Genomic DNA, 25,257 nt, shown 5'->3' with positions numbered 1-25,257 from the left:
CGTGATATTATGTCGCTTAAGTTGGAATGGTATTATAGACTTATATCCAGAACAATCAAAGGCTATTGCATAAACGGAAACTATTTTTCAGCAAACATCATAAGCGAAAATGATAGATTACACGGAGATCTCAGGTCATAGCACACGACATCTACTCCCACGCTTTAACATGATGAGAAAAATGGTTTTCTGTGGTTTTTATTCTCGCCAAGTAATGTTTTTTTCATGATTAATAAATATAAAATGAAAGTTTAATGAATAACGGATTATTCTTGATTACCTTATTTTATGTTGTGGCTTTTTCCCACGGACGGAAAATGGCAGAAACAGATATAAGTATGTGAAAAAAATTAAATTCAGGGCACAAAGAGTGTGCAGATTTACAATAAATGAAAACTGCGTCTTTTATTTTTCTGAAATAAATTTAGAAAATATCAATACATTCTAAATGTCAACTTGTTCGTAAATCGTAAGTACCTATTTATAGTCTTGAGCTACCTGTGTTCATCACCTATCAATTACAAAGAAAAATAATATTTTTTAGAATGTCAAATCATGTACAAAATATGCTCTAATTTATTTTATATGCAAAATTTTCATTCTAAAGTAACTCGTTTCATTTGTTACAAGTGCAGTCTGAAAATTTTGTAGACACTTGTGATGGTAATATTTTCCTATTCCTATATTACATAACAATTTTGCAAGTGATGATCTCATCTTTATTTTGATGATATTTTCTCTTCTCCTTCATTCAAACCAGAAAGCCGAAGAAACACCGAACTGCGAGTTATGTTTTTCAAGGGAAAAGAATTGGCGAAAAAAGATCCATATCTCCATCATCCACCCATCTAACGCCACATATTACTTGACAAAAAAATTGATACTTATTTTTGTTTCAAAAACATGTTTACTATCACCGCGAATCATGAATTTATTTTTGCGGTCACTATAAAATAAAAATTACGTAAGAGTTCAAATAAACATTTTTAGAGCTCGTAATGAAAAATGGAACGTGCTTCATGTATTTTCAGAGGTGACTCTACCTGCCTAACATTTACAGTTTGTTTTTGTCATGCAAACAGAGCTTTTTACTTAGATTGTCATTCAAACACGAAGTTAATGAACTTAATTGGGGGCTGAGAACCAATCATTTTCTAAAAATACAACATTGCTCACAGCAAAAAAAAGAGAGGAAATACATCATTAGATGATGTGTTGAACTTTACCAGAACAAGAGAATTTTCCAACCTCGAATTGGCTAAAAAAGTAGAACCGTTATTAAAAATGAACACGTTCATACACCAATTTGTCTAGACAGCTCCACCAACGAAACGTATAGTAAGATAAATTACCATTTGCTAATTATATCTAGATTTTTGGCGGGGGCTCCAGGTGAAGACTCTCTTCATTCGATTCGAGAAAGTATGAATCATTTTAGACGAAACTGTTGCGAAACGAAACAAGTTTGTATTACTAGAAGAAATTCGAGAACCTTGTTGAATGTATCATTAACATTACTGATAAATGCTAGTGTGATAGCACGAAACTGTAGCCTCGGGGTAAATCAGCTGTTCGCTGGAATGCCAACACCATTGAGAAGGACAGTTCTCGTCACAGTATTCACTTGTCCTCTCTTTATCTTTTTCAAATGAAACTATGAGTCGTAATTAGTTAATTATCCGTTCCTGGAATAAATTGCCTATGAAAATATCGCAGTACAAACCCATCTCGCCATTATAAATTAATTAGTCTTTCGTTCTGCAGAATTCAGTTTATTTCAGTGGATTATTCATGGTGTGCGGCCCTGGTTCGATCGGACTTCACCTGTCGCTGGAAGGATTAGTTTCAGTTCACGTTTCAAACCAATACATTGTCCTAGTGTCTGTAGACTGACCTCGGTTGTAAACTTCGCGATTTAAACGTAACGTAGGTGGACTAAAAGGAATCGGAAAAATAAACAGTGTGAGTGACTTTTCCTGCTTCTGGAGAATTTGTTGGAAGCTTGTGCCAAAGCTCGACAAAGCTGGCGTCGTCAGAGGAAAATGACTCTAAAAGGTAAATATTAGGAAGATTGAAGATATAATTACTAGTTGCCATAAAGCTGCTAGGTTTTGAAGAAACGCATTATTTCCTTATTTATTACAACCATTATTCATTGCTAAATAATTATTATATTATACAATAACCTAAGGCCTTCATGTCATACAAGTATTAGATGTAGACATGCCAACACATGATACTCTTTTTTGTGTTGTCAAAAATAATATATTTCATTTATTCTTTTTATTGTTAGTTTTTGTCTTTTTGTTGTCATTAGTGGGTTAGTGTAGTCGATTATTTCGACTGAAATTAAAATCATATTAACTGTGCAAACACAATATTCACTCCAGTAAACAGGAATTATTGTCAGTTATATACAGAAAAATTTAGTAGTACCAGTTCGTTCGTAGTTTACTTGATAGATATTTATTATATACATTTTTTTAGGCAAAAGGTAACACTTTTTTTTATAATCAGTTTGCATAAATTTGACTTCATTATTTAACCCTAAAATTACGATACTTTGTAAAAATTAAACTACAATCGAATTCCCTTTTATACATATGTAAAAGATTATTATCCACCTGTTGAAAAGAGTGGCCAGAGAATTAACAATAACAAGTTACAAAATGATTTATTGCTATTTCGTGACCTAGGGATTTTATATTTTATAAGAGATTATATTATTATTATTATTTATTATTCTATGATACAAATCATACTAACAGTTTCAGGTACTTGCGTTCAATTATCTATTTTTTATAAAGTCAATTATTGTGTTTATAATTAATAATACTTTTTTAATTGTTAATTCCCGGTGATAATGTAGAAATAATTATTCGTCATAAACACACAAACATAATACATAATTTCTACTACATGGGGTTTAGTTTGAAGATTTTTGTTTGTATTATTGTTTTTTTATAAATTTTATTTATTTTATTTATTATGTGGGGTGGGTCAGTAAGCGCGCCATCCTCGATCTCATTAATTATTATAGAAGATCGAAAAAAAATCAAAGAGCAAAATGTTACGGTTCTTTGAGAATTACGCTTTAAAATTATTTATAAGTATACAGAGGGTTCTGTTTTTAAAGAGTAACACAAAATTTGTTTTTTTTAATGTAACACATAGTTTTACATATTCTGAGTGATCTTAAAAAATGGCAACATGGTTGTTTTTAAAATCTGTGTTACAATATTTTGTGGAATGAGAAATAAAAGTTCGGACTTTATTCTGGTACCAACTAAATTTTAATATACAGAGTGTTTATAAAAAAATTATAAACTTTACAATTTTCAAATTCAAGTAGAACACTCTCGTAAAAAAGTTAAAAATCGCAGTAACTATCAATTTTTAATATTAAAAATAGTTAATAAAAAAGAAAGATAACATAAGATAGAATAATATGCAGTAATAAAATACAGAGTGAAAAAACTGAAACATCGATATTTAAAAATTGTAATAATATTTTTTTATAAACACTTTTATGCATTCACACAATATTGTAATATAGATTTTAAAAGCAACTCTATACAATTCTTTTGTGAACCCTTTCGTTCCCAAAAATATTCAAGAATATGTGAAAATTGTAGTTACTATTTTTTTATAAACACTCTATATATGAAGATTCAATTTTATTTATACCACAATAAAGCGCGTACCTTCATTTATGCATTCACACAATATGGTATTATAGATTTTAAAAGCAACTCTATTATAGTAAAATACGCTCGGAAAGTACCGTAATCGAGTCCGTCGGTCGACTCTCTACTTTTACGTTTTCTCAACCTGTTATGACCCCTAGAGTACGAAGAAATAGGTCTCCCGTTTCCGTCTGTCTGTCTGTCCGTCTCGGCCGTCTGTCTGCCGTCGCGATTTTTTGTGAACCCTTTCGTTGGCAAAACAGTTCAAGAAAATTGGAATAACGTGGCAACGTCACATCGGAGTTTCAAAAATAAACTGAGGTTATAAAGCATAAGAAGTCAATAAGAATATGTTAAAGCATATAGCGCATTTCATTAAAAAACTAAGTTATGTGTTACGCCTTAAAAACCAAACGCTCTGTAAATTTAAAAATAATAATTGTAGAGTATAGTTCTCAAAGAACCGTGCAACTTTGATCTTTGATGTTGTTTTCTGTCTCTAATAATATATAGGGTGTTTCATTAAAAAAAAAACAAAGTTGTATTACACCGTAAAATAGAACACTCTGTATTGTTAAAAATAATTTTGCAATATATTCCTTAAAAAACCGTACAATTTTGGTCTTGACTTTCTTTCTATGTCTAATAATTAATGAGACATCAAGGAACGCGTGCTTAGGAACTCATCTGTATACGTATACAGAGTGTCCCAGATAAAATTCCGCGGTCTTATATCATGAAAACGGATAGAGATGTTGAAATTTCGTAAACGCCATTGTCTTCAGCTCGAATGGGTAGCTTACTTTAGTACATTGTAAATAGAACGCATATATGGTGTTGATTTTGATAAACCGTTAAATTGTGATTAGTGATATACGACACTTAAATATTTTTTGATTTTCAGTTGATAAAAAAATAAAATTTATAAACATAGAAAAATTAAATTGAGTGACGACAGTTCGACATACGCTTTTTGAAACAGACCTTGTTGGTTATGAAATAAAGTGTGGGTGCTTTATTTCACTGAACTTTCACTTTTTGCCCCCTGCAAGCTGAAGATAATGGCATTTACAGAATTTTAACATATTTATTCGTTCTCTCATTTTGTATGTGATCTATTATTATCAATTATTATCAATTTAAAATAAAGGTTTGTGTCGTAACGCAAACTCCATATGGGTGTCATATTTGCAGTGTAATAATAATTAATTTTCCCTCTTCTAGCCTTAAAAACAATGGCGTTTACCGAACTTCCATATTTCTATCTGTTCTCAAGATATAAGGACGTGGAGTTTTATTTGGAACATCTGTTTATATTTTTCTTGATGCAACACTGATTTCATAAAAAGTTATGGCAACTTTGTTTTTGAAAAAAGTGCTCCTATTATTTTGCAATGCACTGACATCTTTATAACAAGTTACCCGAAAAAATTTTCAATTAAATTCAAATGTAAATGTCTTGTTCTAAAATAAATAGGTGATTCAATAGTAACCACAGAAGGGTGGTAAGAATGTTTATTTTTTCCTCAAACATTTGTCATTTAATAAAAAAATCTAATGTTTAACTTAATAAAAATTTCATGTTTTTAGATTTTAAAAATTGTAAAATATAAAAAAATGGCACAAAAACTTGGTAGCTTCAATAAAAATATATATATATATATATATATTCCACGAAACTGAAGCAGTTTTGACAGATCCATTGCAATAAAATAAGCTGTATGTACATAATTTACAAAACTTGGTACTACTATATTTAGAAACCTTGAACACTTGTGCACACATCATTTCACCACCGTTTCCTGAACAAGAAGCATGCATTCTTAAAATTATCTCTGAAACTAAGCATTTCAGAAAAATTTATCAATTATTGTTTACTGATTTAACTGAGTATAGGGCACACTAAAATGTTGATAAAGTTTGATCACCTTCAAACTCAAACTAAATAATAACTCTAAAATGTACAATTTTTATAGTTCTACATTCGTTTCCAAAACTGAATGTAGGTTACATAGCAAATTCGTTACACCGAAACGAAAACTTCATTTCGACATATATTTCGATTAATTTTCCATATATTAATTAATCGTAAAAAATATACCACAGCAATTAATTTCAACGTTATTTTTTACGTCATGATACAAGAAGAACAATGGCTTGTAATAATTCTTCGCAACAATTACAGTTATGCAATATCCTTATGCCTTCAGGCTTACAAACTTAAACGCAAAGATGCGAACGTTTACAACGTTAATTTTTTGTGCACTCATTGTCATAATTACGTTACAGTCATCAATATTTTTAGATTCGTCTTTTACTGATATTTGAAAGTTCTATTGTCTACAAAAATGGGTTCGGTCTTAAAATAAAAATCAGAAGTTACCCATCAAACGGGACTTTCAAACTATGGTGCGGCATTTTGGAGGTATCGATGACGGTGTGTTACCTTTTATAGATTGCCTTGTCCATGACGTCACCTCACGTGGAAAAAACTGATAATGTTATAATCAATCGCCACGAAAACTAATGAATCGGAAAGTGAAAAGAAAATGTGTGAAATTAAAATGGCTGTTCTGAATGAATTCAAATGTTGATTGGTACGGAAAATAAAATGCCATGTCACCTATCAACCAATTAAAATAACTCTATCATGAGCAAATTATAATATTAACCATTCCATTGACTGTAAATGATACCTAACAACTTCACCGTGCGGTATTGCTGTGTAATCGTCATTAGAAATTCTTTTTAGCATGCAAAATTATGCAGATATTCCATTAAAGAGAAACATTAGTCTGTGATACATCTTTTTTGCTCGACTGTCATTTGTTTGGCTGTTAGCACACAATTAATTTCGAAAAAGGATTCAAAACTCGTTTTGCAGTTCCAAAGTTCATCAGCTGTTATTTTCACTAACGATTTCAAGGTAAAAAGTGCTGTAGGAAACAGTCGTGGCTCAATAATAAAACTCATTTGACAAAGTAGATAATGATGGGGTGAAATGGATCACCAAGAATCCCACTGACTCATCCACGTGTCACTTAGTCATAATTCTTTGTGTTCTCGAAACGACAATCGCGCTGTTTACTTTATCAAGGGGCGTTTTTGTTTAGACTCTGCTGCCAATGACAAAATCTCCGAAATAAAGTACTAAGAAGTTGTGGCGGATGTGGCTTTTATTCTTGTGCATTATTAAAATAATGATACCAATTACCACCCACACTTTTATCATTTGAATAAAATTGTTTATCAAATTATCGCTTTCGAGCAAATAGGAAAATGCATGACTATCAAAAATGCAGGCTGTGTTGACTTTGGCTCATGGATATTATGGACGGCCAGGACATCGACTGAATTGATAATTGCGTCGTTTACAATTCAATTATTGATGTGTATTATAATAACACTGACACCATTGATAATTTTAGTTTGACGACTTTTAAAATCACGATTGGTATGTAGGCACAACGTGGAAACTTTTCGTTTCGAATCGGTTCAATTATGGATTTAAATCCGTGTGGGTTCCCAGGTGTCTGACCCATGAATAATCTTTTGTGCGTAATTAATAAACAATTACTACCATTATAACCTCCATGCAAATTTGATTATTCACTTTTGATGAGAATCGTAAATTTGCGGTGATTCACATGAAGACCTCATTCACGAATCTCAATTAGACAAAGCTATTTTCTTATTAATTGCTCGTTCATGAATATTCGATTTTTCTGTAAATTGTGGAATCCTAATTTACTTTGAGATAATCTCTATTTATAGTTGCATTTTTCAGAATTATGTAAAAAATTATTATCGCACGTTTGCCTTACAAACGCTAGACTGTTGGGCTACTTCAATTACCTCACCGGTAGGCGTTGATGTATGGTCGTGCAGACGTGTCCCAGTAGGTCGTGAAAGTGGATGGTAGTTTTGTAGTCATGTCTATGGGCGTTATTCTAAAAATACGCTGGAATTACGTTTTACAGTTAAAAACGTAGGATAGTATAAGCTGGCCACAAAGTAAGCAACGTGTGTAGGTGGGAGGCCAAACTATGCGGCTTTAAAAAATACACAAGTTAAAGGTGTAAGCAATATTTATTTTTTAAAAAAGCCATTTAAATACCAAGCAAAGTTTAACATGCCACTAATTTTTTACCGTGCAACAAGTCTCTCTGTTTGGAAGACACTAACACCTACATTGTTCTATGTAGATATTAATCTTGAGCAGCCTTGTATGGATACCAATGTCATGGCTACGTCATTTTCTCCTAGAAAAAAAAAATCATTTACATGCCGCATTATTAATTGATTAATGCTTCAAAATTACTGAATTGTTAGCTTGTCTGTCAGCTGAATAACAAACAAGAGATGTATTAATAATAATTAACCGGCTTTTATACAACAACCATTGAATATCACGCTGTTAGGTATATGATGGAAGAAGATCGGCGATGATTAACGGCTGCATGAGCAAAACAATCTTGTATTTACAAAGAGCAAGTCATTTCGTCTGGCGCAATAGAACTAGCATGAACGTAATTCATTTCCTTCAAATTTTGAATTATTACTCAGACTGAACAAAGTAGAATGTACTTGTAGCCATAAAGAAAAAATATAGCTCAAGGTTTAAAAAACTACCATCATCAAATATATCAAGGAGAATGCTCCAGTAAAGTAATAAAACGCAGGGACAATGATGAATAATACAGTTATGGTGAATAGACGTTTCATTTCATATACTGACTAAGTGATCTTTTCATTGATTTATTGAAGAGATAAATCGATTACTCACCTCCAAAAATAAATGCGTCTTGTAACTCCAAATATGATGAAAGCTCAAGTCATAATGATCTGTCACAAGTTCACTGAACTTTGTTCAAGAAAAATATTTTCTAGTAGAAAGAGTACTCAATCGGACAGGTGTTACATATGACAAAGAAACGATACTCGAAAATACTGTGCAAACGTTTATTATGGTAGTGACGCTTAGCAAATTTGCTTAACTGTCATCTCTTCTGATTACTTATTAACTGAGAGTCATTGATTAAACTTGATCTCATCGTGTGCCGTAAACAAGCAAACAAATCCGGGAAGAAGTTTCTACACCACTTACGCTGAATTAAAGAATAGGTCCCTTTGTACACCTTTGAGGGACGCGGTTTTATCATGATTTTGATTGATTTCTATTGTCCCCACATTGTTAAAACCGTTTCGAAATTAATGTTAAGCTTTATGCAAATCCACTGCTTCCCTTCCACTGGCATTTGTAAAGGTTACAAAGGTTGGTAATAATAATAATGATAATAAATTCTATGTCTTGCCCGACACATATCTATGTAAACGTGGAGTTAAAGATCACAAAAGAGATTGAAAGTCTGCCAAAAATGCTATCCGAGTGTTTTTCCTTTATTTCTAATTTGTATTTTAATGAGTTACTCTTGCCCCATCTTTCGGCGGTCTTGGTCGTCAAAGAACGCGTGCTGAGTGTGTGGTTAATAAATTTCGTGAAATTTTCTCCAAGAGTTTAATTTTGGGATTATTTATAGCACACCTTGTAACCATGATTATTATCTCGAGCCATTAACCAATTCACTTTTTCGGTCACGAAAGATAACGTTTAACACGAAAATGGTAGGTGTAAGTTTTAATTACCAAAATACTATTTACGTAATACCTAAAATATGACAATAAATTGTAACGCGATATGGCTGCGCATGTCATCGATGCTACTGAAGTATTTAAATTAAGATGTTTTCATGTGTTGTCGATTACAAAATTTGTTGACGTTACGTCAGTTGCACTTTTGCAACGGAAGAAATAAATTTCAAACATGAATATTCATGAAGAAATGGAGTAGATTAAGCCATAACCCATATAAGAGGCTGTTAAATGATGACAATGCTCATGGGTTTTGACTTTGGACACGAAATTTCGGAGTTGTTGAGGTGCGAGGGAACAATAAATCAAGATCAAAGCGAAACGAGCGTCTGCTTTCGCAGAATCTTTACTGTTTACGCAATTGATTTGCATTATTGAACGATGACCAGGGATTTGCATTTTATGTCTAAATATATCAGCGACTGTACCAAACGTGCGACTCGGTTGCCTTTTGGTGTTTTTTCATTTGCAAAATGGTAAGTGAGCCAAGGTTGGAACATTTGGAGCAACCTTTATCTAAGAATGTGATACAGCTTGCAGTTTGTTAGAAAAGTATCAATTCTGGTTATGACGTTCATCCACCAAGTGTTAATGATAATTAGAGGTTCTGTGCGATAAATCATGACTTAGACCACATTACTTAACTGAAGTAATTAATCTACGACTGTAGTATACATACATACGAAACCAATTACCGGCGATAAATAATGTTTCAGTTTATGAAAATGGTAATTTTTATTGTGTATGCAAACAATGTGACAAAAAAAGGTATGATTCATCAGACATTGTTGGTTCGAAGATCAAGGAAGGGCATATCAATAAAATCATTTTAGGGTCGTTCGTTAAGCAGATGCAAAGTGCTTACATTTACAAGATAATTCGGCTGGACGTGTCCTTTACAAGGTCTTTATGGCATTAAGCTTTAAGAGTGTATCATCCAAGTTACCAACCTTCCATTACCATATTAGTTCCAAACCTTACTTTAGAGGTGACTGGCACTCATTGCGTCTATAAATTCAATCCGTGCATTATAACTTGTCGGAAATAATAGTAGGTATAAGGCGAAGGCCATCTTGCACAGATTACAAACCACAATTAATTATTCCCACTTCCATTTAAAGCAACGACGTGAACTTTACAAGAAACCACACTAGAATTTTTTGGCTCAAGATCTCTACGGAGTAGGGATGCAGGATGATAAGACAAACAAATCCGCTCAAACATTACATAATTTTGCGAAGACCTCACTGTTTGTCAACGAGAATTACGTAATGTTTTGGTAGAGAAACCGCAGGTATTTTCAAAAATCGTCTTTAAATAGAACTGATACATAAATGCAAAAAGTGGTTAAGACAAGGTGTTGCATAAAACGTGTAGGTAAGTGGTTTTCGCGTAATATCCATATAAACTTCCTCGTGTTTAACGTATTTTGAAAGATTTGTTTGTAAATTCGTTCGGAGGCACATGTATCAATGTCGGATTCGCGAGACACTCGGCGCCTCCAAAAATTACCCGCGTGAAATATGGAATGCTGTAAATTAGTGTAATCTTGAAAAGATGTGCAAATAAAATATAAATAATTTGGTGGTGTAGTAAATCTGTAGAAACTCTTCAGGTGGTCGCTTTCCTTTCGCCAAAATTTCTATTTTCATGTAAATTTGTAAGAAATAAATTTACTATCGAATGTTAATATTAATGACACACTATATATTAGCAACACAGGTGCTTCTGTTTTTGAGAGATATCAAGAGATGCGTATATGTATGTACATACAACGAAAAGTTAAAGAAAAGTAATATGAAATAACTCATTTATTTACGTTTGTACATTATCTGGCTTCAAAGTAACGCATACAAGGTCACTAAAAAAGTATGAAATCGGTTAAATTCTATGGAAACTATGCGCAGTAAATTTTTGACATTTTCAACGATTTTTTTTTTATACAACAGTTTTTCTTTAGTAAGTCATGTTTTTTTGTCTGTTGTTTTATTAGAGGAATCTGATTCAAAATCAGACTTAGAGGATGATGATTATGACGACTCAAATTTGCACAACGCAATAATAGATGCTGAGTTTGAATAATAGGTAGAACTAAATTATTAGTATGACAAAATAACTAAAACGATTAACTTTACTTTTAGACAGTAGATTTACCATCCAGAAAAGATTATATACAGGCCTCCACAACACCCATGAAGAAAATGCAATGAAATAAATCTGTGCATATAAATCATTTTATTTACATTTTTTGTGTAGCATTTTTGAAAAATAACTCATTACTAGAGGTCATGGTCTATTTTTCAATAAACATCCGTTTAATAATTTTTTTGAGATGACGTCATCGTGTCTCTAGAGGGGGTAAATAAATATTGAACAAACAACAATTAAAAATTAACATGTTACGTTGACAAGTTAGACGATTTGATTTTGCGATTTTCGTTTTTGTGATCATCTCTATAAAGTAAAAACTAGCTGCATAAATAACACTTTCGTAGCACTTGCGCCAAAAATGTGCACTCCCATGTACGGACAATGTAAAATATATTTAAAACAGAAAAACAACAGGAAAGATATTCTGTCAGCAGTGATAACAAGCTTCAGTGTTTATGTTTATACATCGGAAGAATGTCACATTGAAATTAGTTTGATTTGACACAATATTCTGAATATTATAATTCTTATTTTATCATTATTATTTGATAGATTTGTTTACAGCTTCAAAAACTGGAGAAATGTAACATTTTGTCTGCTGAAGAAATCGTTTATATTTTTTAAAATTTAAATAATTCTAATAATATGGTCAATGTAGATGAGTCCAGTGAAGGATGCTTAACTTACAAAAACCACTGAATTATTATAATTCGTTTTAGTTCACTACTGATTTAAAGTTATTGCTTAAAAATAAAAGCATTACAAGTTTATCTGCGACGAATTAAGACATGAATATTAGCAACAAAAAAAAACAAGTTATCTGATAAAGATAAAACCCAATTAATTGCTTCTGTTTAAAACTGATATCGACATTTCTGGACATATCTTGCTCCTAATTATGTAAATAGTTGTCACCAGTGAATATAGTAAGTAGGTAAACTTGTTAACAACGCAAAAGCCACAGAAATAACCCCACAAATGACTTTTAAAACGTTTATCAATTAAATTTGTAAGAATAAAACCTGTCGAAGATTCAAAGGTTTGAAATACATTAATAGGTACCGTCTGCCACTTTTTTACTAGTCTAATCTTCTCTAAGAAATTAGACAAAAATTTAACATACGAGACCTTTGTACCAAAAATCATTTCTTACTTTAATTAATGATTCGTGATAATATAGTATACGAATTTATCTTCTTTATATTGTGATGCAAAAACCCGTGTGATTATTTTTAAAACTTAACCTAACCTAACGAACCCTGCCTGGTGTTCGCAATATTTTAAGACTTTTATGTGTTTATAATTTATTTGTGTAAGGAATACACAAAATGCAAACGTTGGTTCAGTTGTGTCTCCCAGCTTAAGGTTATTCAAGCATTCTAAGCGGGTTATCACAACTTTTTTTTGCATACTTTAACGTTAGATCCTACTACGTTAAATAACAAAAGCGAATTTTTTTACCGAAACAGGAATTTAAAAAATTATTTTTTTAACATTATATTGAGGATCACAGTTAAATATATGGAGATGCTTCAGTTTTAGGCTAAACATCCTGGTAACTGTTCTTCACATAAAGAACTCTGAGTAAGAAAATTTACTTTCGAAACCACCAACGCTTGGTTAAGAATAGGAAAAATGCTAGAACCAGTCCACTTGTTTTTCCTTGTCTTACATAGTTGTGCCTCATTGAACACGTGTATATTTTCAAGATACCAACGTACACCTGCTCTCTACGATGTCACATATTTCTGAGTTTTAGCTTTTTTGCGTCCTCTGTGTGTAATTCATAATTCGCATTTCGATGCAAATCTACAACATTTTTGATAATAAAGATAATTTTTATAGCTTAATATCTAGGTGGCTTTCAGAGCAAGGTATTAAGGTTCTAAGTAATCCATAAAAAATCGCCTTGATATTTTGATCTGAGCAAAATCATTGCTCTTTTTACACTAAATTTTTACTGCTTAAATGGCTAACGATGTCCAACAGTTTTATGCAGATGCATGATTTATGCGATCTAAATCCTCATTTTAGGCCAAACACTTCAGGGGACAGATAATATTAGCGATGACTGTAATAAAACTTATAAAAAGTGTGTAGGTATTAAAATTGCCATTTATCATTTAAATCGATAATCATAAATTTCGTTTTAAAGGCATTATCAAGCGGTAGGATATAAACGATGCAATTATCGATATTACTTTTTTATTTGCTACAGTGTTGTCATTGTTCAGCGTACATACACCCTGCGTTTATAAGAGAAGATTGACACAAGTTAAAACTTAATAATGCATACTTGTAGGTTTAATGAAAAATATTTAATGTGACAAGTCACATTTTTTGACATGCCTTGGAAAACATCTTGTCCACATCTACATATCTGAATTTTAATAGCTAATTTAGAATATTAGATTATTAGAATGACATGGTCGTGAACTTAATTAAAAATGACTGCATATTGCGGAGGACGTTTTGTAAAGGGATCATAAAATATTGCGACAGCCCAGAAACTTGATCATTAAACGGAATATCATTAATTCATTAATTGAATAATATTATACACAGGAACAACCTGTAAGTGTAATTAGATTTTCCTGGTTACAGCTGACATGTTAATATTTAATTTCTCTTACATCAGTACATTAGTTAAAGGAAATACTCCGATGACCTTATTACAATAATTTGAAATTTTGTTCTCAAAACAGTGATAAGTGGCTCCTTTAATTATCTTTTTTTCAAGTATGTACTTACTCGAGTGATCATGGCTTTTTATAGTTATGACAAATAATTGTATGTTTACTTTTGATGACATGTTTAATAGCTGGTTCTTCAATTCTACAAACTCACATATCCATCCATAACCAATAATTTGTTGTAACATTAAGTAAATTTTGCAGTACAGCAATCGTTATCTGATAATAGTTACAAATCATTGTACAAGGCTTCTGACAATTGCTCAAGGATGTTTTTGAGCGTATTTGAATCTAAAATTCATACCAGGCGTAGAGCAGGTACTCCTACTTTTTTGATTCAGTTAAAAAACGGCCTAAAAAATTTCTGCCATCTGTGTTTTACTAACATAGAAGGTGTTTCATGAAGATTGTTTTCTTAAGACTTTATTTACGTTACGCCAAAAAGAGAGCAGAAAGCAACAAATTACTGTACAAAGAAGACATCTGCAAAATAGACATAAATTCCTAACACGTTTCGCTCATAAATTTATTACGTCGCTTATTAATGTAATTGTTAAGGACATGACGAGATCAACACTAATCGTGAGAAAACATTAATCGTCTAATTTGTGACTTGATTTCGCATGCAAAGTGTCATAACTACGTAGTTGTTGTTTATGATGGTATTTCTTAGACTTCTTTAGAACATTTGTACTACGAGTGAGCGACTTGGAGTCGTAGTACTTCTACGAATAGTGATTATTCATAAATTATCCGCCTTAACAGGGGAATGACAGTTTGTAATGTCACGAATAAAACAACAAATTAAAATTTTGTCATCGCTTAGCTAAATATAAAAATGGAAACTAATTAAAAATTAAAAATAAGTAATAACAATTAATATTTCGAAACAGTCGTTATCTCTATGTGATGATAATACCGCTTAAACAATCAATTTTAAAGATGAGCTCTACAATAATGTTTGCTGGATATTTATAGACTTAAATGATTTATTTGTTTGCGTAGCACTCAGTTTGGTCTGATGCACAATATTGTTGCGGCAAAATTATACTACAATAATTAACACCGGCTTCTTATTACTTGATTTAACAGCTGTCTTGTAAAAGCAACTGTATAAAATATTTTTTTTTGCATTAGAGTCAATAAGTATCCACATTCCTATATAAATGCATATACTTAATATGCCAACTACTCATTTAAAATGTGAGAATGAGCAGTGCACGACACACTGATTATGCGGAAGTGTCATAAGTAGATCTGTTTGTAGTTTAACTGAAGATAAACTGTGTAAAGTTCAAGAGATCTATAAGCATAATTATAGATGTAATTCATATTAGTGAGTATAATTAACTGTGGAGGCGGTAAGTAATATAAAGTAAGGAGTTCCTTGTATGTCTGTGGAAATTTTAATACAACAATAAAAAATTTATGAATATCGATAAGAATCTTACACAGCAATAATTTTCATATTATTCGTATAGTATTTAAGAAAGATAACTTGGGATGAGATATACATGATATTGTGTGAGTTTGTTGCTACAAAATAAAGGTAGAACCAGTCTTTATCATAGGTACTTCTGATTAGGGAGTAGATAGATGAGAAAATCTTGTATCTACTAGTGCAATTCATGGGGAATTTTATTCGAAAACAAGTTATCAGTTGATTACTTATCTTATAAGACTCATATGTGAAATTTTTATACTTAGATAATTATTATTTAATACTTCAACTAATGTGCCACTCAAATGCTAAGAAATAATTCCCTACTGGTTAAACAGCACTTTTGTTATTTTAGTCATCTTAATCTCGCATTTCATAAATAATAATTTTTTGCGAGTTTATATTTGGTCATTGCATATAAATACCAGTGTTAAATTGACTTTGAGCTTACTTAGAAGCCATAAAGATGTTAACAGTAATTTACTGCAGTTAATAAAAACCGCTGTCTGCATATAAGTACGTCTTTAAAAAGTGCTCATTTATTGTGACATGAATAAAATTCAGTTTAATGTATTATTTTTCTCGTCATAATCCACACATTTATAAAAGATTGGTGTTTTTTTAACTTTTAAATGTATAATAGTAATTATTGTTATACTATATTAATATAATGAGCGATAACGAGTAAATTACACGTGTACTTGTCGAGTTTAGTAGAGCAGTTATTATAGTTAAAGGAGGATGAGCGCATTAGATCGCGATAAAGCATTTCATAGTAATTAACTGATTACATAAAATAGCTGATCCTTAATTGAATACTTGAGTTAATTTTAAACAATAATGACGTAAATTTATATATTACGAATCTAGCGACACAATATGTACAGTCTTTTAAACAAATAATAAGTATATGTACAAAGTTAGTTTTATTTGCAGAGAGAGAAGCTTAGTAATCAAAGAATTATTTACTTAATTATAACTAAGTGACGTTGGTTGATGGTTATATATAGAGAATGGTCGTTTAAGGTGGCAACATTTATCAGTGATAAAAGATCTGTAGTTGACTTTAATTAACTAAGCGTAATTAATAATTTATCAGTTAAGTACTACTAAGTGTAAGTAAGCTGACAATTTTATTCAATCAATCTTAAACTGTCACTGCTGTAAAATATTTTAAATTAAATGTTAAATTAATTTCGTTGAAAATGAAATACCATTTCGACTTCACCATGAGATTCAGTGAGAGAAACTCTATTGAAGTAAAGCTATTTCCAATTAAGATATCATAGTCATCATATACTGTTATACAGGGTGAGTCATTAAGCGCGCAGTCCTCGACATCTCATTAATTAGTATTATTACAGACAGAAATAAAGTCCGATACTAAAGTTGTATGGTTGTTTGAGTAGCATACACTGAAATTATTTTCGATTACATAGAGGGGTTTGTTTTTGAAGAATATTGTAACATAGATTTTGAAAATAACCTTATTGCGATTTTTTTGTGAACCCTTCCGTTGCTAAAATTTACTGCCCTACAATTTTGGTCTTATTTTTTTATTTTTTATATATCGATATCGCAAGACACTCACTCGGTGACTCATCCTGTATATGCTACGTCTGACACACCATTAGGATTATAATTTTAGACTGCTAGAAAATAACTCCATAAATTCATTATAAATAAATTAACTACATCCAAATATAACCTAAAGTTGTTATCGACTAATATTCTAGATCTAGATGCATATTCAGATTTAACGTCAACAAATTTTAGCTTAAAATAAAAATGTATGGTACAGTTTGACCTCAGCGTCCTAATAACGGAAACTGGCCATACTAAAAATTAATTAATTTATGATTCATAAATGTAACACTTTTATAATAATAATGGGAACACTTTTTAACACGCACGTGGTTTATGAAGACCATCATCTAAGTAAAGAAAAGACAGTATGTAATGTAAAGGAAATATAAACAAAAATAATAGAAATGCTTATATATTTAATATGTCAATAATTGATTGTCAATTACTCTTTGATGTAGAATTTACTTCAGTTTGCGGCGTGGTGAAACTAGATTGATGAAAAAATCATAAAGAAATGGATATTCTGCAATGGTGCCGGCTAACAGCTACTTTATTTTTGTCTAATGTATTTAATGACTTTGAGGGTCTTTTCTTCCTACTGGTATTAATTTACATTGTCAAAATATTTGTCTACAATATAGCAAAAATATTGGAAAAAAAATTTGTGGCCGAGGCGGCTTTTTTTTTTTATTTCATCGTAGTAACAATTCTAAAGACGGACTTTCATCAAATGTGTAAAAATAAATTTACTTTATTCATTTGCGAAGTTCATTTCCATTAAATAAATCTAAAATACGGTTTTCAAAGTGTAAGAAACATGTTAAGCTCACGACATTGTTTAGTTACCACTTCAGAAAACAAGATAAAAAAAAGAACAATAAATAGCTAGTAGGCAAAGTACGGAAGATTTTTAATTTAACTTTTATTTGGAACATAACAAAAGTAGTAAATAATAATCTGATGTTATATAATTCAGACAAAGTATCTGAACAACAGAAAGCTTCTTTTGTTGAACCATTGCTTACTTCTGCCAATATAATCTCTTTCAGTGTAATGAATAATGATCATTGGCGTCTACCGAAAATTTTGAAAATAAAATGAATGTGGGACAATCCTGTCTAAAATGTGCAAAATATGTATTATGATTCTCTACGTGCGGTTTATCAATGCATTCATATTTTTTAGAATTGGTTACACAGGGTTATTCAAAAAAATTAATAAATGAGGCAATTTATTTTCCCACCAAGAATGTGATGACAGAGATTAAGTTTCATTGGAAGTGGTGACAACACGGAATTCTTATTTCATCATTATAATAAAAATTTTTAGTATTAAAATACGTTCTTATTTAACATTTTTAGCATTTTTGACATACTGCATAATTTAGGCACTAATACTAAAAGAAAAGCAATTAGGCAAAAGCCAGTAGGGCTCAAATAGAAACATTTCTTGTGAAATACTTCTGTAGGAGTTTTGCATGAAAGCCTGTTTCAGAAATGAGAAGGCATTCGCCCTAAGATCCGCTATATATATTTAACCTTCAATTAATTTTGAAAGATAGTGGTGTCAAAGTTTCGCTGTTTTCAATGAATCGTAGAAAAATAAACAAAGTGTAACGTCAAAAACAGATGAGATATTTTCATGAGGAAAAACATGTAAAAAATTCTTTGAAGTAATGTGCTATTTAATAAAAAAAAAAAATTCAAGTGTTCCAATCAATGTACTCTGATTTAAATGTAATTTTTTAACTCCTCAAAAAATGTGAATGTATATAGATGAGTTTGATTATCTTAGGAAAGACTTGTCTAATTTTTTTGAATGCTAAGGAACAGTGGCGGTTTGTGACGTTTTGAAATGGAGGGACACAATTTGATTGATGAGTTAAATATGAAGATATAAAACAAGTTGTTCTTACCAATTAATAGACGAAATTGTGTGATGGAAATAAATACAAAATACAGTCAATAAAAGTAAAAAAGTATTTGTCCACATACCTTTTTGCCTTCGGTCAAAATTTTATGTTGATGGCATCTAAAAGTTCAATTTGGACAGTTTTAGACGTTCCTTCAAAAACCGCGGCTGGGCACTATCGCGGCAGGACCGGCTTGCACTCTACTATCGGCTACTGCACGCACCGTTTCCATGACAACGGTGTAACCAAAACGTCTAAATCAGCCATGATTCGGTCTCCGGCTTTTATCAGTACTTCAACATATCATATATCTAAAACACAACATCTTTATATTAAGTGGATGTAAGTTTTGATAAATTTTATCTAAGTGGAGCGAGATAAAAAAATTTGTTTTGATAATTATGAGTCAAATTTCCGGATAATTTTTTAAATATTGAAAATTACTATTTTTATTACAATATTCGTCAAGCTATTGGTGGCGATGGAGGAACCCTTTATTGCAGGCTTAATAATTAGGATGCTTATTTTCCTAAATACTGTTACGTGATTAAAATCGGCGTGGGTAAAACTCAACAATTTATTTCTTAATAACTCGAATTACACGACTGATTATTACACAGCGATTAGGTACAAAATAATAATTCAGGCGCAACTTGACTGTACTCTAGTGGAGTCGATTTGATGAATAATCCTTGTTCCCGACGGTGGCCTCTATATAAACCTATACGTTCATCTCGATGGTTCGAGAACGCACGCCGCTTCGAGAGTTTTCTGGGTTGCCCATCGCGACTTCCGCTTCCAGGCTTTTCGTCAGCGAACGTCGCGCCAAAGAATAAACATATACATACTAGAAGACCCATAGACGTCGTACCGGGGTGGCGTATGGGTTTATTTCGTAACAATACCTTGAAAAGCACTTGTAATCCTTTATCAATAAATATCTTCAATAAAAATTTAAATGAATCATTAACCAAAGTATCATAAATGGCTGTAATAATATACACAATGATTATAACGAGAAAACTAAAGAATATATAATAAATAAATTCTAGCGGCACTTTTTTCCAAGACTCTCTCGAGTCTTCTAGGCATGGAATCAAAATTAAATTTCGACAAAAATGTTTCGTTCAAATGCCAATTTTCCCCCGTATTTTCAATTAATTCCCATAATGCTTTTCGATTCCGGGGCCGTAAATTTAATAAATTTGATTGATTAACCTTCCCCAAACATTTTCTGTAGGGTTCAGGTCAGGACTGTAATAGACACCCACGGTAAATTCTCAATATTATGTTCCACAATTATTATCGCTTAATAATATTTACTGTATGAATAGGACTGTTGTTATGTTGAAAAATAAAATTTTTTTCGCTGTAACTATATTTCCTGTACAGATGGCAGCGTAACATCATTGAGAATGTTACGATAAGCTCTAGAAATCAAGCTCCCATTATCGAGTTTCCGACAAACACCAGGTCCATTAACACTTATCCAGGCCTACACATTTGTCGCAAATCTTCCTAAATTATGTGCTTCAGTTAGCTATGTATCTTTCCCCAAGTCTGAAAAATTTGTGTCAAATGCAGCTATAGAAGCCGTTTCAAGTAATTAATTAATTTCTTGTCAAATCAACAATTAACGATTAAATTCCACAAGTAAAATGTAATTGCATGCTTTTTCATTACATAGAAGTATAGTGAGATTTATTCAATTTGTTGTGTCATGCTCATAATTCAAATGATATTTATTAGTATTTATAAATTAGGTTGATTAAAAATTCATGTCCTCCGGAAGAAAAAAGAAATTTCAAAATATGCATGTACTATAAAAAATGGAAGTGGGCAGATTCATAGAATTTAGTAGATACGCATAGTGGAGTTAATTTAAAAATTATGAAGAACAAATTAGCTCGTAGTTTTAAGAACATTGGGGTTTTTAATCTTAATCACTTCTAGCGAATTTTCCATATTTTTAATTTATTGCTTCTAAGGAGCAATTTTGTTTTTAACGCGGTACACATCTGGATATATTTTGTAAAAATCCCCTCGTACTGTGCTTACTAAGCTATCAATAGTAACATGTGTTATACTGCTTTGGAAAAAATACTCCACAATTTCAGATCTATATATCCGGAAATACAGCAAAATGTGCATTTAATATATGTACTTAACAAGACTTGGAATAATAATAATAATAATAATTTTTCAACAGAAAAGTTCCCAATTGCAGAACAAAAATAAATAATTTAATAACAGTATTAAAATAAATAAACAACGATAAATAAAATAATAGTATCAAACAAATTAGTAAAATACATCCATAACTATGTACTTGTACGAGGAGCACTTCCACCTCTTTGTTGTACCGGCACAATGTTTTGCGCGTGTAAATACTATTTCTTTTGTACATTAAACGTGCGTATAAAAGCGATAAATTTTCCACTCCGCGTATAAAAATGTTCCAATTGTTTCTGGTGTATGGAGGCGCAATCTAAAGCGGCTGCCTCTACGGAAACGTACTCCATAAAATAAGAAAATCACTGCGTACGCGTATTGCATCACAAGTGCTATACATGGTCTAGTCGGTTACGTTACGTCGAAGCGGAAGAACATCCCCACTTGCTACTGTCGCTACTGCAATCCGCGATAAATTTCTTGGAATAGCGAGTCCTTTTCCATTTAAACGGCAAATTGTATCTATCGCTAGTGTTTATATGTGGGTACGCATGACGTAAGACTACTATTGAAACTACGATCGACAGCGGTGGTGGGGCCGGCTGAGTACAGTTCTCAGTCTGTTCCTATATTCGAAAGAGTTTGCGTTGTGTCTCTGCGTATCTGTTCGTTCATCGCTGCTTTTTTTTCAAGAATGGCACGTGCCACGAAACACATCACAAAACAAATAAACAAGTATGTCGAAAGTGCAAACAAATGCTAGTGCCATACCCGATGAAAAGTTCCGCCGCACAATGTTGGTAATCACACCGGTGCCTATATCACAACCGATATTTTCAGTATATTATTTTTAAACATACGTTGGTGTCTGCACTAAATTTAAATCGTACACGCGAAACGTAGAGAAATCAATTTTCAAAATGTCACCACGTTAACTTTCGACGACGGTTCGTTTTTTGGAAAAATATAACTGGAGAAAATGGAAAGCGCGGTAATGGCACCGGGAAGTACCCGTTTGAAAGTACGCGGGAAAAGCAACGTCGGACGCAATTCGATTACACGTCTTTTAACCCGCAACCATAACATTAATAACAAAAATAACCGCAACGGGGCTGCTAGACCCAATTCGTTAAGGAACAATTCAAACCAGAGACATTTAAATTTTAACAAGGGTTCGCGGTGTAGTAATCAGGGTGTAGATAACGCGGCGTACGCAATTAATATCAACATCAACAATGGCAACGATACCAGTGATTCCAAAATTATTTTCTCAGGGAATTTTACAAGGTAAGGAAGACGTAGCTGAGTTGTATGGGTGTTGCAGAGAGTGTAAGCATAACTGCTCGATGATACGTCCCGAAATGCATGAATGAACGCCTTTGAATGATGATAACAACCAAGTTCTGATTTGCCAACACTAGGTTACTACATGTCTACATGAATAGTCATTGTTTTTGTTCTTTCAAAAGATCCACACCGTTACCAAACATTACTTAATAGATTTGAGTTATTGTCGTGACATGTTTTTTCCGGAATAATTATTCGTGTACCACTTTCTGCTCGGTTATGTTAACAAAGGTCTTTGGTGTGTACGTTTCACGATGCTTGCTAACAACAGTCATGAGACGTTTAAAGACGATTTTTATATTCTTGCTGAAAATATTTTTGTACGAACTTTTTAGAGTCACTGCTTTAACATTTGGCATTATGTTTATAATGATGGATTCATTATTCCGACGTTGACTGTGTATATAATGATGGTCTATTAGAAACGATGGTGTCATCAGTCCACCCAAAATTATAAATATAGATCACAGAAATAATTTTTTTATAATCCCGTTCTACAATACAGGCATCTCGTATTGGAAGATTAATGAATACGATTGTAGATTTAATTTGTTTTCCTTTACTCGAAATCCAAAGGTTGTGGTTGGTCAGGAAATAACATTGAAATGATCGTTCAGCTGTGACGCAAGAAATTCGAAGTAAATTACTCTCAAATTTTTAGACGGTGGAATGAATAATGAAAAATTGTTCTATTTTTATGCAGACATTGTTTTGTAATTATTAGTCAGCGGATATGAAAGGATTTCTTCATTAGAATGCGTCTTCTTGATAAATTATAGAGTAGGTGTCAATAGATCAAAGAGATATTGGCTCCTATACGTTATTCATATAGCAATAAATATGACCGCTAATAAACTACATGTTATAATTCAATACATTTTTTAAAGTCGCCACTGCGTTTAAGAAAAATTACGAGGAGTATATTTGATCGTATTTATTTTTTTTACATTAAGATTTTAATGTTTTGTTGTCTTCGCCTGTCGTTCCAATTCACGGAATATCTAATTTTATCGTTTTTGTGAGGAGTGTCAAGAAAGGAATAATCAATTTCAAAAGGTTGTATTTTTACAAACAAATATTGACACAAGAAATTACTTTTTTTCACAGTTTTACAAAAAAGGATTTTATAGGAGCAATAAGTCCCCTTACAGATTGCAATAAATGATTTTTATGATTGTTTTAATGTTTACAAATAACAAATACTTGTGTTGAAAATGGAACGATATAGCACATTATGTTAATATATTACTCTGAATCATACAAATTTTCTATTTTGGTTCTTATTGTTCAACAAAAATGAACAGCTCTTTTTCTTTCTTATGAAAACAAAACTCTTCACGCATTTTTTAATTCGTGTTTAAAAAGAGAAAACAAAAATTTAATTACCTTTGATATATGTACTTAACGTCTACCTTTTGTTGCTAATAACCACGATAATAATAATAATAATAATAGATAATAGTTAATAAAATGCTATTGTATAGTGTCTCTTGTGCATTGTTTCTTGATTACTGTATAGTTATGGCTTGCAAAACCTTGTAGTTATTACGTACATCAATAAATATTATTAATAATTATCAATAAAACTACGTGAACCAAAAGGTTAGAAAATCGATTTTGTTTTTTTTTGTAAAAAAGTTGAAAAAAATAATATAACTTCACTATATTTAATTTAATTTACAATATTGTCGTCCATAGTACAAATTAAATGTCTCTGCTTTTATTTTCCTTAAAAATACGAAATATTTTTTGAGTAAATCTTGCTGATAACCAGAGATACCGATTAAAAAAGTAAGATTAAAAATGTACGGAGCGATTTCTTTAAAAAATATTCAGGTTACTGACTTGGCTAGCCAACTTATCTTTAATTCAGATTGAGAATACATATAGGAAAATTTTAGCTTGAACAAATTTAAACGTGATAAAAAAATGTCATTCCACATATACTTTGATATTTGGCTACCTGTACTAACAGTAAGTAAGTATATAAAAAGATTTATCACTCATTTAACATTGTTTGTACGCCATAAAACGAAAAAGAATAACATGTAGTTCAAAAAAAGAGATCATTAGGAACTAAAACTGGAAATCAGTTCTGTCGCTTACTATTGCTCGAATAATGCTTAAACTTGCTTGCTTGACAACTAGTATGGTCATGTGGAATTTGTTATCAGATTTTCGAATCGTTATTCTTACCAATCTCGACTCACATAGTAAAGTTCAGATAAAACATTGCAACTGATTGAATTTTAAAAATGTGCATGTAATGACAAAATTTTTAAGTATGAAGCCATTAGCAGTATGCACCTTAGGTCAAATGAAATTTAAAATTTCATAGAAATGCTAATGTTACATTGTTGTGTAATTCAACATTCTTACAATACATAATGTGGTATGATGCAGTAATCTATAACTAGAACGTTCTTGTACGTAATTATTGACCAAAGAAACGATGATCAGTCCCATATCTGTGTATACATTTGTATTTGTGCTTATCAGGATATGATTTCATTTTATGGTAACTCGTCCAGTCATTTTATAGGGTGACTTTCTTTAGAATAAGATAATTTAAATTATTATTAATCGTAGTCATAAATTCGCTTTTGTGGACAAAGA

The 25,257-nt window shown here is 31.6% G+C and overlaps 2 protein-coding genes across 6 annotated transcripts in view; one reads left to right on the top strand and one right to left on the bottom strand.

The window, feature by feature from the left end:
* Nucleotides 1-10,470, bottom strand: part of LOC135126915 (barH-like 2 homeobox protein) — a 59,729-nt gene extending 49,259 nt beyond the window's left edge. The window contains exon 1 of the mRNA XM_064053147.1: nt 10,289-10,470. Coding sequence (XP_063909217.1) covers nt 10,289-10,301 — 13 coding nt within the window. The 5' untranslated portion in view covers nt 10,302-10,470. The remainder of the gene's footprint in view (nt 1-10,288) is intronic.
* The window catches only part of LOC135126914 (uncharacterized), an 81,198-nt gene that overhangs the window by 26,534 nt on the left and 29,407 nt on the right, over nt 1-25,257 (top strand). Inside the window, exon 1 of one of the 5 annotated variants that reach the window (XM_064053144.1) lies at nt 1,821-2,055. The exons of 1 other annotated variant lie outside the window; for it this stretch is intronic. In XM_064053144.1, the coding sequence (XP_063909214.1) occupies nt 2,043-2,055 (13 nt within the window). In that variant the 5' untranslated portion in view covers nt 1,821-2,042. Of the gene's footprint in view, nt 1-1,820; nt 2,056-21,822; nt 22,582-25,257 lie in introns of those variants that run through there. 3 more of the 5 variants (XM_064053143.1, XM_064053137.1, XM_064053142.1) reach the window with 3 other exon arrangements.

The sequence above is a fragment of the Zophobas morio genome, unplaced genomic scaffold (assembly GCF_036711695.1).
Source record: "Zophobas morio isolate AGI-343-1 ecotype UQ-CSIRO unplaced genomic scaffold, CSIRO_AGI_Zmor_V1 ptg000011l, whole genome shotgun sequence".
In the NCBI taxonomy this organism is placed as follows: Eukaryota; Metazoa; Arthropoda; class Insecta; order Coleoptera; family Tenebrionidae; genus Zophobas; species Zophobas morio.
This window is presented reverse-complemented; position numbering and strand designations above follow the sequence as displayed.